This window comes from Salmo trutta, chromosome 23 (genome assembly GCF_901001165.1).
Source record: "Salmo trutta chromosome 23, fSalTru1.1, whole genome shotgun sequence".
NCBI lineage: Eukaryota > Metazoa > Chordata > Actinopteri > Salmoniformes > Salmonidae > Salmo > Salmo trutta.
The window spans coordinates 25519985-25535514 of record NC_042979.1 but is presented as its reverse complement, the minus strand read 5'-3'; the positions used below and the strand labels follow the sequence as shown (position 1 = coordinate 25535514).

Sequence of the window (15530 nt, the reverse complement as noted above, 5' to 3'; positions counted from 1 at the left end):
CACTATATCTGACTGGGTTAACAACTTTATTTTGGGTTAATGGGGACCCAATAACTCAGACTTGAGCACTTGGACCAGGACTCGAGCACTGGGACTCGGACTTCAGCCATAGGGACTTGTCACTGGACTCGTGACTCGACCATTGGTGACTCAGACTTGGAGCACAGGGGAGTTGGGACTCGATTCGGACTTGGAGCACAGGGGAGTTGGGACTCGATTCGGACTCAAGGTTTAAGTCACATCACTGGGAGAAACATTAACTCCCATTCAAAGTCATTAGCCCTCTTTATACTTTTGGACACCAATGTGGCTTTGGCGTCTGTGGAACATTGATAACAATCGTAATGCCACGACCGAGTGACGGAGGTGCAACCCATACTAATTTGTCAATACTTTTTGTTGAGCGTGAAAAACCCAGCAGCGTTGCAGTTCTTGACAGCAGCGTTCCAGTTCTCTACTACCATACCCCGTTCAAAGGCACTTCTTTCCCATTCACCCTCTGAATGACACACATATACATTCCATGTCTCAGTTGTCTCAAGGATTTAACATCGTTCTTTTCTCTTCCCCTTCATCTACACTGATTTATAGTGAATTTAACAAGTGACATCAATAAGGGACCATAGATTTCACCTTGATTCACCTGGTCAGTCTGTCATGGAAAGAGCAGGTGTTCTTAATGCTTTGTACACAGTGTATATGTTTGTGATACAGTATTTCTGCTGTTGGGAAGAGAATAGGATGTTATGCAGGAAACTATGTTGGTAGGACAAGGCTATGCATGTTTGTGCACAAGTCAGGGATTTGTGTTTACTATAGGTTAATGAGGCAATACAAATGTGATGTGATTAAAATGAAAGGGCATTAAGTTGACTAAAATGCCCCACTTTTTTCATCAAAATGACTAAGACTAGACTATATCTAAAAAAGATGCAAAATGAACACTGGTCTGAATGATGACCACACTGTATCTCCGTGTGATATTAAACGACCCGTTTGGAGAAGTTGTAAACTGCTAGATTGCCATACTGTAGAAACCCACCCCCAGGCGGTTTGCATGTGAGTTTAACTCTGGCTGTTATCCAGATGTCCTCTAAGGCCAGTGGTTCCCAAACGTTTTATTGTCCCGTACCCCTTTAAACATTCAACCTCCAGCTGCGTACCCCCTCTAGCACCAGGGGCAGCGTACTCTCAAATGTTGTTTTTTGCCATCATTGTAAGCCTGCCACACACACACACACACACACACACACACACACACACACACACACACACACACACACACACACACACACACACACACACACACAATACAATACATTTATTAAACATAAGAATGAGTGTAAGTTTTTGTTACAACCCGGCTCGTGGGAAGTGGCAAAGAGCTCTTATAGGACCAGGGCACAAATATTAATATAATAATAATCAATAATTTTGCTCTTTATTTAGCAATCTTACATATTACATATTAAACCTTATTTGTTCATCATCATATTGTGAATAACTCACCACAGGTTAATGAGAAGGGTGTGCTTGAAAGGATGCTCATAACTCTGCAATGTTGGGTTGTATTGGAAAGAGTCTCAGTCTTAAATCATTTTCCACACGCGTCTGTGCCTGTATTTAGTTTTCATGCTAGTGAGGGCCAAGAATCCACTCTTACATAGGTACGTGGTTGCAAAGGGCATCAGTGTCTTAACAGCGCGATTTGCCAAGGCAGGATACTCTGAGCGCAGCCCTATCCAGAAATCTGTCAGGGGCTTCTGATTAAATTACATTTTCACAGAACTGCTTATTGCAAGTTCGATCAGGCTCTCTTGTTCAGATATCGGTAAGTGGACTGGAGGCAGGGCATGAAAGGGATTACGAATCCAGTTGTTTGTGTCGTCCATTTCGGGAAAGTACCTGCGTAATTGCAGACCCAGTTCACTCAGGTGCTTTCGCTATATCACATTTGACATTGTCCGTAAGCTTGAGTTCATTTGCACACAAAAAATCATATAATGATGGAAAGACCTGTGTGTTGTCCTTGTTAATGCAGACAGAAAAGAGCTCCAACTTCTTAATCATAGCCTCAATTTTGTCCTGCACATTGAATATAGTTGCAAAGAGTCCCTGTAATCCTAGATTCAGATCATTCAGGCGAGAAAAAACATCCCCCAGATAGGCCAGTCGTGTGAGAAACTCGTCATCATGCAAGTGGTCAGACAAGTGAAAATGATGGTCAGTAAAGAAAACTTTAAGCTTGACTCTCAATTTAAAAAAACACTGTGTCAATACTTTGCCCCTTGATAACCAACGCACTTCTGTATGTTGTAAAAGCGTTACATGGTCGCTGCCCATATCATTGCATAATGCAGAAAATACACGAGAGTTCAGGGGCCTTGCTTTAACAAAGTTAACCATTTTCACTGTAGTGTCCAAAACGTCTTTCTAGCTATCAGGCATTCCCTTAGCAGCAAGAGCCTCTCTGTGGATGCTGCAGTGTACCCAAGTGGCGTCGGGAGCACGCGTGTTACCACTCCACTATGTCTCCCTGTCATGGCTTTTGCGCCATCAGTACAGATACCAACACATCTTGACCACTAAAGTCCATTTGATGTCACAAAGCTGTCCAGTACTTTAAAAACAGCCTCTCATATTGTTCTGGTTTCCAGTGGTTTGCAGAAGAGAATGTCTTCCTTAATTGACCTCCCATAAACGTAACAGATATATACCAGGAGCTGTACTAGGCCCGCCACGTCTGTTGACTCATCCATCTGTAACGCATATAATTCACTGGCTTGTATGCGAAGCAGTAATTGTTTCAAAACATCTCCTGCCATGTCACTGATGCGTCGTGAAACAGTGTTGTTTGATAAAGATATTGTCTGTATAGTTTCTTTGGCCTTTTCCCCCAGCATTCTCCCAGCCATATCCGTGGCAGCAGGAAGAATGAAGTCCTCCACAATGGCATGGGGTTTGCCTGTCCTAGCCACTCGGTAGCTCACCATATAAGACGCTTCTAGCCCTTCTTATTAATGGTATCTGTTGCTTTTATACATGTCTTACTACTCGAAAGTCTTTATTCTCGCTTATTTTTCAAATTGTCATGTTTCATTTGTAAATGTCTGCGTAAGAGGGAAGGTTTCCCGAGAGAGAGTAACGGTTAATGTGATTGGATGTTAATTATTTGACTAGGCTACCTGTATTTGACATTGTGTTGTTATTTCGCTGAACACTAGATGGTTTAATTTTACTTTTGGCAGTGAAACGAGGCTACTCAGGCGAGAAAAAAACCTCACCCAAATGTATAGCCCCGTTGGAAAATATAAATGTATTCTTTGAAAATGTGAAGAAAAAAGTTTTCAGTCTAGTCAGTTTACATTGTCAGTCAGTATGGCTGAAGTGTGGCTATAGATTAGACAATGAGATCATCATGAAAGGGAAGATTTTGTGAAATATTTCTGGAGTTTTGGAGCCATAATGTGATAGGCCTCCATGTCTATCTACTTGAAGCAAGAAAATCGAACTAAAAGGAAATAACATTTCAATCCCTTCTCTGTCGTTCTTTGATTGAAGGGGCCACTGGGAACACAAGGTCCAAAGGGTTTCCCTGGTATTACTGTAAGTATTAGTACTGCTTCTGCATTTTACTGAAATACATTTTGAATTAGATATAATACATTGTTGTATTGTCCTTAGATAGATTCAAAAAACTTTGAAGAATCAGGTTGCATGCTTTTCAACTACTTACTGTACCTGCAGTCCTCTGACTCCTCTCTGATCTCCACAGGGTAAGAGAGGACCAGACGGGGACAAAGGGGACCCTGGACCGAAGGGAGAGAGAGTAAGAACCCAGCCTCTGGAGACCTGTAGACATTCAACAAAACTAAAACTCTTGATCCATACTTTTTGACATCTGAATTATGAGTTACACATTTGTCTTCTCACTCGCGTTCTATCTCTCAGTGTGTTCAGGGTGCTTCGGGCATCCAAGGGCCTCAGGGAGAGAGTGGTCCTAGTGGCTTCCCTGGCTTTACAGGGCTCAAAGGTCAACCTGGCACTAAAGGCATTGGGGTAGGTCGTCTCTCTGCCTTATCACTGTATCTACAGTTATATAGACTGCTACTTTACCACTGGAAGACTGATGGATTTTGTGTCTCCTCTTTTAGGGGGAGAATGGAGAAACTGGCCCTCAGGGAAAACTGGGCAGAGATGGGCTGAAGGTCAGAGAAGACTTAAAAATGAATGCATTATAGTGAAAGTAACATTTAGTGTCATTCTTTCATCAGTCTGTCTGTTAAGATTGGTCAAAATGATGATAAAACTGGATTTCATGTCCTAAAACGCATGTCCAAATGGCACCTGATACCATACAGTATATAGTGCACTACTTTGAGTCCTGTAGGAGGTGCCATTTGGGAAACAGCTGTAGTCTCATAAAAAATCTCTGTTTCTTTGAAGGGGAATAGGGGACCAGATGGGCGCAACGGCCAGCCTGGACACAGAGGGACCAAGGTAGGACACTCTAACTATTGAATGTGTTTATGAGGGTTGGAAAATTCTGGTAACTTTCACAAAATGTCCATGTTATCCAGAATTTCTGGGATTTGGAATTCTACAGGGATTTTTTTCAACCTTAGTATTTAGTAAAGCGTGATTTTAGTCCTGTTCTTGATATTTGAATGGTATCCTGATTGGCACTGCCTTCTTCTACCCAGGGTCGTATCGGACAGAGAGGGCATGATGGCCAGCCTGGGTCACCGGTAAGCACATACCATGCACAGACAAACACTAGTGGAGCCATCTACTTGATCAATTTGCATAGCAAAACGCATCAATATTCTTGACAAATCAGATATACAGTATACACCTCAATGGGCAACATCTGTGATTGTCAGAACAGCAGATCTGTGGTGTGTGCAGATAAGTGGTAAAACACTTAATACTAACACTTCTGCTTGGTGATGAAGAGTATCCAAGGCTGTATGGGCTTATCTAATGGAGCTGACTAAAAGCTAGTGTGAATTACCATCCATCATCCCACTATTGACCCGACCCCCCCCCCCCCCCCCCCCGGCCACATCGGTGAATACTGCAGTCTGCTGAATATTACGTCATCACAGTACACTTATTATGAGTGTGTGTGTGTACTTGTCTCCAACAGGGTTTGCCAGGCCCACCTGGGACAGAGGGACCAGAAGGAAAGCCTGGTACACAGGTTCCCATTCTATATCATATTTCAATACCATGATCACACCCCTGAAGACACTGAGCTTGTATACAGTGCCTTGCAAAAATAATCACACACATTGGATTTATTCACATTTTGTGTTACAAAGTCTAATTAAAATGGATTTAAAATGGAATTAAAATGGATTTAATTGCACACAAAATACTCTGTAATGTTAAAGTGGAAGAATTACATTTTTTTTATATAATTGTATATATATTCAATAACTAAAATATAGTCAGCTCCCTGAGTCATTCAGCTCCCTGAGCCATAAAGCTCCCTGAGTCAACACATGTTAGAAACACCTTTGGCAGCAATTACAGCTGTGAGTCTTCTTGGGTAATTCTCTAAGTGCTTTTCACACTTGGATTGTGCAATATTAGACAGTAATTTTCAAGTTGATTTAAGTCCAAACTGTAACTTGGCCACTCAGGAACATTCACTATCTTCTTGGTAAGCAACTCCAGTGTAGATTTGGCCATGTGTTGTAGGTTATTGTCCTGCTGAAAGGTGAATTCCTCTCCGAGTGTCTGGTGGAAAGCAGACTGAAGCAGGTTTTCTTCTCGAATTTTGCCTATGCTTAGTTCCATTTCTTTTTATCCTGAGAAACCCCAGTATTTTCTGATGTCAAGCATACCCATACCATGATGCAGCCCACACCATCTTGAAAGTAAGGAGTGATGTGTTGTGTTGGATTTGCCCCAAAAATAAGACTTTGCATTTAGGCCAAAAAGTGTATTTCTTTGCCGTGTTTATTCTGTATATTTGTATTCTTCTTTTCACTCTGTCATTTAAGTAATTTGTGGAATCACTACAATGTTGTTGATCCATCCTCAGTTTTCTCCCATCACAGCCATTGAACAATATTGAAATGTACGTGGTGTGTGTACAGTGCGTGTGTTAGCATGTGTGTGCTGTGCCTGTGTGTGTGTCTCTTCACAGTCTGCATTGTTCCATAAGATGTAGTTTTATCAGATTTTATTTATCAGATTTATTTTTAAATGAGATTATACTGCTTGCATGAGTTACTTGATGTGGAATAGAGTTCCATGTAGTCAAGGCTCTATGTAGTACTGGGTGTTTCCCATAGTCTGTTCTGGACTTGGGGACTGTGAAGAGACCCCTGGTGACGTGTCTTGTGCGGTATGCATGGGTGTCTGAGCTGTGTGCTCGTCGTTTAAACAGACAACTCAGTGCTTTCAAGATGTCAATGCTTCTCACAAAGACAAGTAGTGACTTTGAGCCAGGAGAGATTGACATGCATGTCATTGATATTAGCTCTCCATGTACATTTAAGGGCCAGCTGTGCTGCTCTGTTCTGGGCCATATGTAATTAGCCTATGGCCCTCTTTGTGGCACTTGACCATATGGCTGGGAAGTAGTCCAGGTGCGACAAAACTAGAGCCTGTTGGACTTGTTTTGTAAATAGTGATGTCAAGAAACAGAGCATTGTTTTATTATGGACAGACCTCTCCCCATCTTAGCTACTCCTGCATATATTTATTTTGACCATGACAGTTTAGTCTCCTCAAGGTGCTCAATTTCCACATTATTCATTACAATATGTGGTTGAGGTTTAGGGTTTAGTGAATGATTTGTCCTAAATACAATGTTTTTATTTTTTGAAATATTTAGGACTAGCTTATTTCTTGCCACCCATTCTAAAACTGACTGCGGCTCTTTGTTAAGCGTTTGCAGAGATTTCACTTGCTGTGGTAGCTGACATGTATAGTGTTGAGTTATCAGCATACATAGACACACAGGCTTTACTGAGTGCCAGTGGCAGGTCATTAGTAAAGATAAGTAAGGGGCCTAGACAGCTACCCTGGGGAATGCCTGACTCTACCCAAATTATGTTGGCAAGGCTTCCATTAAAGAACACCCTCTGTGTTCTGTTAGACAGGTAACTCTTGATTCACGACATAGCAGGAGATGTAAAGCCATAACATATACAGTATCAGTCAAAGTTTGGACACACTTACTCATTCAAGGGTTTTTCTTTATTTTTACTATTTTCTGCATTGTATAATAATAGTGAAGACATCGAAACTATGAAATAACACATTTCCTTGATGACAGCTTTGCACACTTTTGGCATTTTCTCAACCAGCTTCACCTGGAATGCTTTTCCTTGAAGGAGTTCTCACATATGCTGGGCACTTGTTGGCTATTTTTCCTTCACTCTGCAGTCCAATTGGGTTGAGGTCGGGTGATTGTGGAGGCCAGGTCATCTGATGCAGCACTCCATCACTCTCCTTCTTGGTCAAATAGCCCTAATACAGCCTGGATGTGAGTTTTTGGTCATTGTCCTGTTGAACAACAAATGATAGTCCCAATAAGTGCAAACCAGATGGGATGGCGTATCGCTGTGGTAACCATGCTGGTTAAGTGTGCCTCGAATTCTAATTGAATCACAGACAGTGTTACCAGCAAAGCACCCCCACACCATCACACGTCCTCCTCCGTTCTTCACGGTGGGAACCACACATGCGGAGATCATCCGTTCACCTACACTGGGTCTCACAAAGGCACGGCGGTTGGAACCAAAAATCTCAAATTTGGACTCATCAGACCAAAGGACAGATTTCCACCAGTCTAATGTCCATTGCTCGTGCTTCTTGGCCCAAGCAAGTCTGTTCTTATTATTGGTGTCCTTTAGTAGTGTTTTATTTGGCAGCAATTTGACATGAGGGCTTGATTCACGCATTCTCCTCTGAACAGTTGATGTTGAGATGAGATGTGTCTGTTACTTGAACTCTGTGATACATTTATGGGCTGCAATCTGAAGTGCAGTTAACTCTAATGAACTTAACCTCTGCAGAAGAGGTAACTCTGGGTCTTCCTTTCCTGAGGCGGTTCTCATGAGAGCCAGTTTCATCATTGCACTTGATGGTTTTTGCGACTGCAATTGAAGAAACTTTCAAGGTTCTTGATATTTTCTGGATTGACCATCATGTCTTAAAGTAATGATGGACTGTCATTTCTCTTTGCTTATTTGAGCTGTTCTTGCCATAATATGGACTTGGTCTTTTACCAAATAGGGCTATCTAATGTATACCACCCCTACGGTACCTTGTCACAACCGAACTGATTGGGTCAAACACATTAAGAAGGAATGAAATTCCACAAATTAACTTTTAACAAGGCACATCTGTTAATTGAAATACATTCCAAGTGACAACCTCATGAAGCTGGTTGAGAGAATGCTAAGAGTGTGAAAGCTGTCATCAAGGCAAAGGGTGGCTACTTTGAAGAATCTCAAATATAAAATATATTTTGATTTGTTTAACACTTTTTTGGTTACTCATGATTCCATATGTGTTATTTCATAGTTTTGATGTCTTCACTATTGTTGTACAATGTAGAAAATAGTAAAAATAAAGAAAAATCCTGGAATGAGTAGGTGTGTCCAAACTTCTGACTGGTACTGTATATTTTTACAGCAGCAGGTTAACAAAACAGCTCCCACAATCTTCTTATTATAATTTTCTTTCAGCTAATCATCAGTCATTTGTGTAAGTACCGGACATGTTGAGTATCCACCCCTATGAGGAGTGGCTTCCATCTGCCCGCTCTACCATAAAGGCCTGATTGGTGGAATGCTACAGAGATGGTTGTCCTTCTGGAATGTTCTCCCATCTCCACAGAGGAACTCTGGAGCTCTGTCAGAGTGACCATCAGGTTATTGCTCACCTCCCTGACCAAGGTCCTTCTCCTCCAATTGCTCAGTTTGGCCGGGCGGCCAGCTCTAGGAAGTCTTGGTGGTTCCAAACTTCTTCAATTTAAGAATGGTGGAGGCCACTGTGTTCTTGGGGACCTTCAATGCTGCAGTAATGTGTTGGTACCCTTCCCCAGATCTGTGCCTCGACACAATCCTGTCTCGGAGCTCTGCGGACAATTCCTTCGACCTCATGGCTTGGTTTTTGCTATGACATACACTGTCAACTATGGGACCTTATATAAAAAGATGTGTGCCTTTCCAAATCGTGTCCAATCAATTGAATTTACCACTGGTGGACCCAATCAAGTTGTAGAAACATCTCAAGGATGATCAATGGAAACAGGATGCACCGGAACTCAATTTCGAGTCTCATAGCAAAGGGTCTGAATACTTTTTATTTTGTATAAATTTGCAAATAATGTCGAAAAACTGTTTTTGCAAAATGTGGAAAAAGTCAAGAGGTCTGAATACTTTCTGAATGCACTGTATTTGCCAATCCTTTTGCATCATCCCTCTCAACTATAAAATATTTAAATTCCTCATCGATCCACAGGGACTTCACAATTTTTACAGTCATTTTCTTAATGGGTGCATGCTTATTAGTTGCTGGAATTAGCAATTTCATAAAGTGAAGCATTTGGTTGATCCTCATTACACACCACAAACCAACAAATATTCTTTACTTCTTCAACATAGGAATCACTACAAAACCTTGTGTATGATATCTTATACATTATATTAGGCCTAGCCTTTGGAACCTTGTTTTTTTCTCTCGATATTGCTACTATATTATGATCACTACATTTGATGGATGTGGATACTGCTTCAGAACATATTTCTGCAGCCTCGGTAAAGATGTGATCAATACATGTAGCTTATTTAATTCCTGTGCAGTTTATAAATACCCTGGTAGGTTGACTGATAACCTGAACCAGGTTGCAGGCACAGATTACAGTTTGAAGCTTTTTCTTAAGTGGACAGCTTGATGAAAGCCAGTCAATATGTAGGTCACCCAGAAAAAAGTATACCTCTCTGTTGATATCACATACATTATCAAGCATTTCACAGATAGAGGACTGTTAGCACTCGGTGGTCTATAGTAACTTCCCACAAGAAGGAATGAAAACTACCTAGGGAGTTTCATTCCTGTCCTGCAGCTCAATTCAGAAGAACAACTGTATATTTGATGTGTCTGGGTGGTTTAATACATAACCCACAGCGTAATTATTAACTTGACCATGTTTAAAGAGATATTCAATATCTGATTTGTTATTGTTAACCATCTACCAACCACTTCCCTTCGTTATGAGGTTTTCTAAAAAGCTCCCTGGTCTTTGTAGCTGAATCTGTGCTTGAAATTCAATACTTGACTGAGGGACAGAGAAAGGGTTAGTCATTCAAAAATCATATCAACCACTATTATTTCACACAGAGTGAGTCCACAAAACTTATTATGTGATTTGTTAAGCCACATTGTTACTCCTGAAGTCATTCAGGCTATGTATACATAGATCTCAAGTGTATTTTGTCCGTTTTCTTCCCGTCTGTACTGCATACTGTACTGCATACTGTACTGCATACTGATGTAGGATCTTAATTGTATCACCCTGTTGCAGCAGAACTTTCCTGCAATGCAGGACATTTAAAACTTTTAGTGTTTTTGAGGTTTAAAAAGGCATCTGAAGTTTGTAATTTCAGACTTGATTTTCCCTTACAAAAAATGTTGCACCCCCTACTATTTTTTTCCATGAATTATAATCCACATAATAATCCACATTTCCTGTTGCTGCAGGATTCTTTTTCTGCTGTAGCAAACTGGCTGATTTTAAGACCCTACATCTGTATAATGACATATAATTGAGAAAATATTTGAAAGATTGATCGAGAAAATGATTGGTGTAATCAGAAAGGATTCTAGTAAAATGGCTCCTGAGTAGGGTTGAGAAATTCTGTTAACTTTCCCAAAGTTGTTAATTCTGTTAACTTTCCCATTTTCCAGAATTCCCAGTTGGGGAAAATTCCTGGAAGTGCAAATTTTGCAAACATACTCCTGAGAGTTTCTGTATGTACAGTAGCTGGACAACTGTAGTCATTCTGGTTCTGAACAGCAGATGGCAATCTTCACAACCCTGCTCAATGTGACAGATTCACAAATGATTGTCATTGTATGTGGGGAATTTTCAACTTTAATTAATCACCCATCAACTTCAACCTCATATCATTACATTCTAAAGTTAATATGCCAAGATTAATGAATTTGTGTCCTTGTTTAATTGTGTAGTTATGTAGTTACTGTAGTTGTTAATGGTTAGTCCTGTGTGTCTTCTTCACATTAGTGATTGTGTACACAATATGACCTCTGTTGGTGTGTATTGAGTTGACACCCGTTTCTCATGTGTTACAGGGTCTCTCTGGTTCAGTGGGAATAACTGGCGATAAAGGCCTAAAGGTACAGTACAAGCGGATACTGTAACAGTACGCATAGTCTTATCATGGAGACAGAAACACAATACATGTGGTTCACTTAAAGGTCACTATGAAACTACTGAACAAAAATATAAATGCAACTTGCAACAATTTCAACGATTTTACTGAGTTACAGTTCATATAAGGAAATCAGGAAATTGAATGAAATGAGGTTCTATGAAATTAATGAATAAGACCCTAATTAATGGATTTCACTTGACTGGGCAGGGCCTTGGAGGGCATAGGCCGATCCACTGGGGAGCCAGGCCCAGCCAATCAGAATAGTTTTTTCCCCCACAAAAGGGCTTTATTACAGAGAAATACTCCTCAGTTTCATCAAATGTCCGGGTGGCTGGTTTAAGACAATCCCGCAGATGAAGAAACCGGATGTGGAAGTCCTGGGCTGGAGTGGTTACACGTGGTCTGTGGTTGTGAGGCAGGTTGGATGTACTGACAAATTCTCTAAAATGACGTTGGAGGTGGCTTATGGTAGACAAATGAACATTCAATTTTGGCAACAGCTCTGGTGGACATTCCTGCAGTCAGCATGCCAATTGCACACTCCCTCAAAACTTGAGACATTGTGTTGTGTGACAAAACTGCACATTTTCGAGTGGCCATTTATTGCCCCCAGCACAAGGTGCACCTATGTAATGTTCATGCTGTTTAATAAGCTTCTTGATTTGCCACACCTGTCAGGTGGATGAATTATCTTGGCAAAGGAGAAATGCTCACCAACAGGGATGTAAACAAATTTCTGCTCACAATTTGAGAGAAATAAGCTTTTTGTGCGCATGGAACATTTCTGTGATTTCTTTATTTCAGCTCATGAAACATGGGACCAACACTTTACATATTGTGTTTATATTTTTGTTCAGTATAAGTAACTCTAAGAACTTCTTATAGTTACTCAGTCTCATAGTGACCTTTATGTTTAAATTCATTGGTTGGCGAATTATATCATTCTCCAAGCTCAGCTATTTTTGGCCGGGCAGTGCAAGGTAGCAAATATAAACACCATATCACATTTATAGGACACCCCTGGATTATATGATGGGTTTTATATGATTTCATGACCAGGCAATCACTACAAACGCAGACTAGGCCAAACATTTTAATAGGGCAGAAAAGTAGCTGCTACTCAGCTAGTTAACGATATCAGGTCTCTCCATACTTGTAAACGGGAGCAGTAAAAGGTTTAGGAGTATGAGGGGGTAGGTCAGGGATATTGCATCATCACTACACACACAGGCACACACACACACCTGTGCATTCGCACACACACTCTCATATAAACGTATGATTATGTGGGATGTGGATAATATAATATGAGGAGGCGTGAAAGTGGTTTGTACCCCAGTTAGTCACCTGGCCAGTGTATTGTATTACATCCTCTGCTATATAATATAGACTCATACCCAGGCAGAGAGAACAGTGAGGGGGGACAGGGAGACAGGAGTAGGAAGCAGAGGAAGAGGGATGACTAAGATAAATATTTGTGGCATCTGGGCAAAATGACCAATAATGATCCATTTGAAAAAGTTATGTGCCATCTACATATCCATTGATACCTGTAAATAACTGAAGGTTCTTCATTGATTTATTGTCCCTTACAGGAACATGGGTACAGTTTTACTCCATTGTTGATGTTTACATCATTAAATTGGGTGCAGTAACCTCTGTACATAACCAGAGACGCAATTACACAATAGCCCCGCATATGTAATCATAATTACAAAGTCATTCATCGGTAGATTAAACAATTGTAAGCAAAAAAATTATAAACTAAATTAAACACTGATTCGACTCACAGCGTTGTGCATACATATTAATTTGATTGTAAGTAATCAATTTGGATTTGTTTTATATTAGCATTTTAATGGTTCTCATTGACTGGACCCATGCGATAAGCCCCCTTCTCTTCTTTCTTCCTCTCTCTATCATTCTCTCATCCTCTACTTTTACTCTCTCCATCACTCTCGCACCTTCTTTGTCCTTCATCCAGGGATTCCAGGGCATTGCTGGAGAGCCAGGTCCAGATGGCCGTTCAGGCCCTCTGGTGAGTCTAACATGAGTAGACAGCACTATTACAACCAATACTGATTTAGTGTTGGGGACTTAGGCCATCATCACACACAGAGTGCAGTGTGACTGACTACTGTCCCACGACAGGGCCCACCTGGACGGACAGGACCAACAGGTTTCCCTGGGCCATTGGGAGAGAGGGTAAGTGACACATTTAACATGGATGTGATTGATGTGATTCTCAAATTGGACAGGTTTGAACCCGTGTGTGTGTGTGTGTTGCTGTCTCTCTGCATCAGGGCTTCACTGGGAAGGAAGGTGTGGAGGGACCCCAGGGGCCAGTAGGCATGTATGTAAGTGATGCTTCTGTAGGGCCTACTGGGCAAGGGGTTTGACCGACACACTGACAATGTCTCTGTTTGGTATTTTTGACTGATGACACTGCCATGTCATCCTGTGTGTGCAACTTAGCTTATTTATATTACCAGTCCTGTGTTTCTCGTCCCCCAGGGTTTCCTGGGTAGCATGGGAATGCGTGGCACAAATGGTCACACCGGACATAGGGTAAGGACACAGCATTTGAGTCATGTAATCAGTGGACATTATTCCAAATGGCCATCCCAGGCCTGTGGGCCTCAATTTATACCAAGAAGCATCACATTGTCTATTTCCTTTCAAATGTGTAATGGTTGGTGTGGTGTCCCAGGGGGAGACTGGTGTAAGAGGCCTGCCTGGTCTTACTGGGAAGCTTGGACCTCCAGTAAGTAACTGTGCTGCCATTAAAAAGTCCACATACAGTATGTGACAAATCCTTGTAGACAACTTCATTGAGTCTAGCGTTAGTTTAAATGATGGGTGTATTGAGCCTGTGCTGACTGGGCTGTATTTTATAGGGTGTATCAGGACCTCCCGGGGATAGAGGCCCTCCAGGACCTCAGGTGAGATCAACAGGAATCACATACCAGAACTACATTTCCTAAATATCTTGAAAAATCTATCTGCAATGTAGTCCATGCCTTTCCATATCAATGGTGTCTCTGGGTTTTCTCCTCAGGGTCGGCTAGGGGATCTGGGACCCACAGGGCTAGAGGGCCCACAGGTAAGTTACAGCAGAACAGGCCTTTTCACTACTCCCTCAGCAGATCTTACAGATCCGTGCTCTATACACTGCCAATATATAGTTAGTCTTGCTTGTTCCAGACCAATGGTGTAGACACAATACACAAATGGGAACAAGACTAATAGATGAAGCTACTCACCTGTCTGTGTGTTCCAGGGCCCCTCGGGTCTGCAGGGCTCAGATGGAGCCACAGGGAAGCCGGGACCAAGGGGAAGCAGGGGGCCTCCGGGGCCACAAGGCTTTAACGGACCAGCAGGAATCCTAGTGGGTACTACTTTGCAGACACTGCTCTCTTCTCCTCTAAACAACCTCTGTAACCTCTGAGGACCTCAGAGGACTGTAACCTCTGTACACACTAAAAAGTGTGTAATGATTCTATATAGTGCCAAATAAGGGTTCTTTGGCTTGTCAGCATAGCGGATCCCTTTTTGGTGCAATATAGAACCCTTTTTTGAAGGTTCTATATTGTTCTATATATATTTTTATAAGGTTCTATAAGTTTTGAATGGAAACTTTTAAGTCGCTATAAAGAACCATTTTCTAAGATTCTACAAATAACCATTAAAAAAAGGTTATTTAAAGCACCAAAAAAGGGTTGTAAGCATCTCAATGGTTCTACAAATAACTTTTTGAGTGTCCATAAAGGGTTTTGTATTCTGGTTAGCCATATTATATTGTTAAAATTCCATAGATGTCTGGAATGGCTGGGGGTCCCTGAGGAGAGAATTGAGAACCACTGATTTAGTCAACAGTTCTCAATTGACACAAGGCCTTACGTTAGTCTTTCACAAGACACTGCTACTGGCAGTACTCATATTTAACATGTAATGACATAACACAACAGATTAGATCAACTGGAATGACACACTCACTCACAGTTGCACAAAAAGAGCTGTGAGCAAATCGTGCCCCAAAATATTTGAATGCACCGCCATGCCTACATTTTAATTATCACTAAAAGATGAAAGAACCCTTTTCTGAAT

At 41.3% G+C, this 15530-nt stretch overlaps 1 protein-coding gene across 2 annotated transcripts in view; it reads left to right on the top strand.

Annotated features, from left to right (window-relative positions):
- Window positions 1-15530, top strand: part of LOC115159667 (collagen alpha-1(I) chain) — a 144110-nt gene that overhangs the window by 110136 nt on the left and 18444 nt on the right. For both annotated transcript variants that reach the window (XM_029709609.1, XM_029709611.1), the window contains exons 24-39: window positions 3562-3606; window positions 3776-3829; window positions 3952-4059; window positions 4155-4208; window positions 4447-4500; window positions 4704-4748; window positions 5150-5203; window positions 11341-11385; window positions 13408-13461; window positions 13575-13628; window positions 13727-13780; window positions 13938-13991; window positions 14134-14187; window positions 14321-14365; window positions 14482-14526; window positions 14704-14811. In XM_029709609.1, the coding sequence (XP_029565469.1) occupies window positions 3562-3606; window positions 3776-3829; window positions 3952-4059; window positions 4155-4208; window positions 4447-4500; window positions 4704-4748; window positions 5150-5203; window positions 11341-11385; window positions 13408-13461; window positions 13575-13628; window positions 13727-13780; window positions 13938-13991; window positions 14134-14187; window positions 14321-14365; window positions 14482-14526; window positions 14704-14811 (927 nt within the window). The remainder of the gene's footprint in view (window positions 1-3561; window positions 3607-3775; window positions 3830-3951; window positions 4060-4154; window positions 4209-4446; window positions 4501-4703; window positions 4749-5149; window positions 5204-11340; window positions 11386-13407; window positions 13462-13574; window positions 13629-13726; window positions 13781-13937; window positions 13992-14133; window positions 14188-14320; window positions 14366-14481; window positions 14527-14703; window positions 14812-15530) is intronic.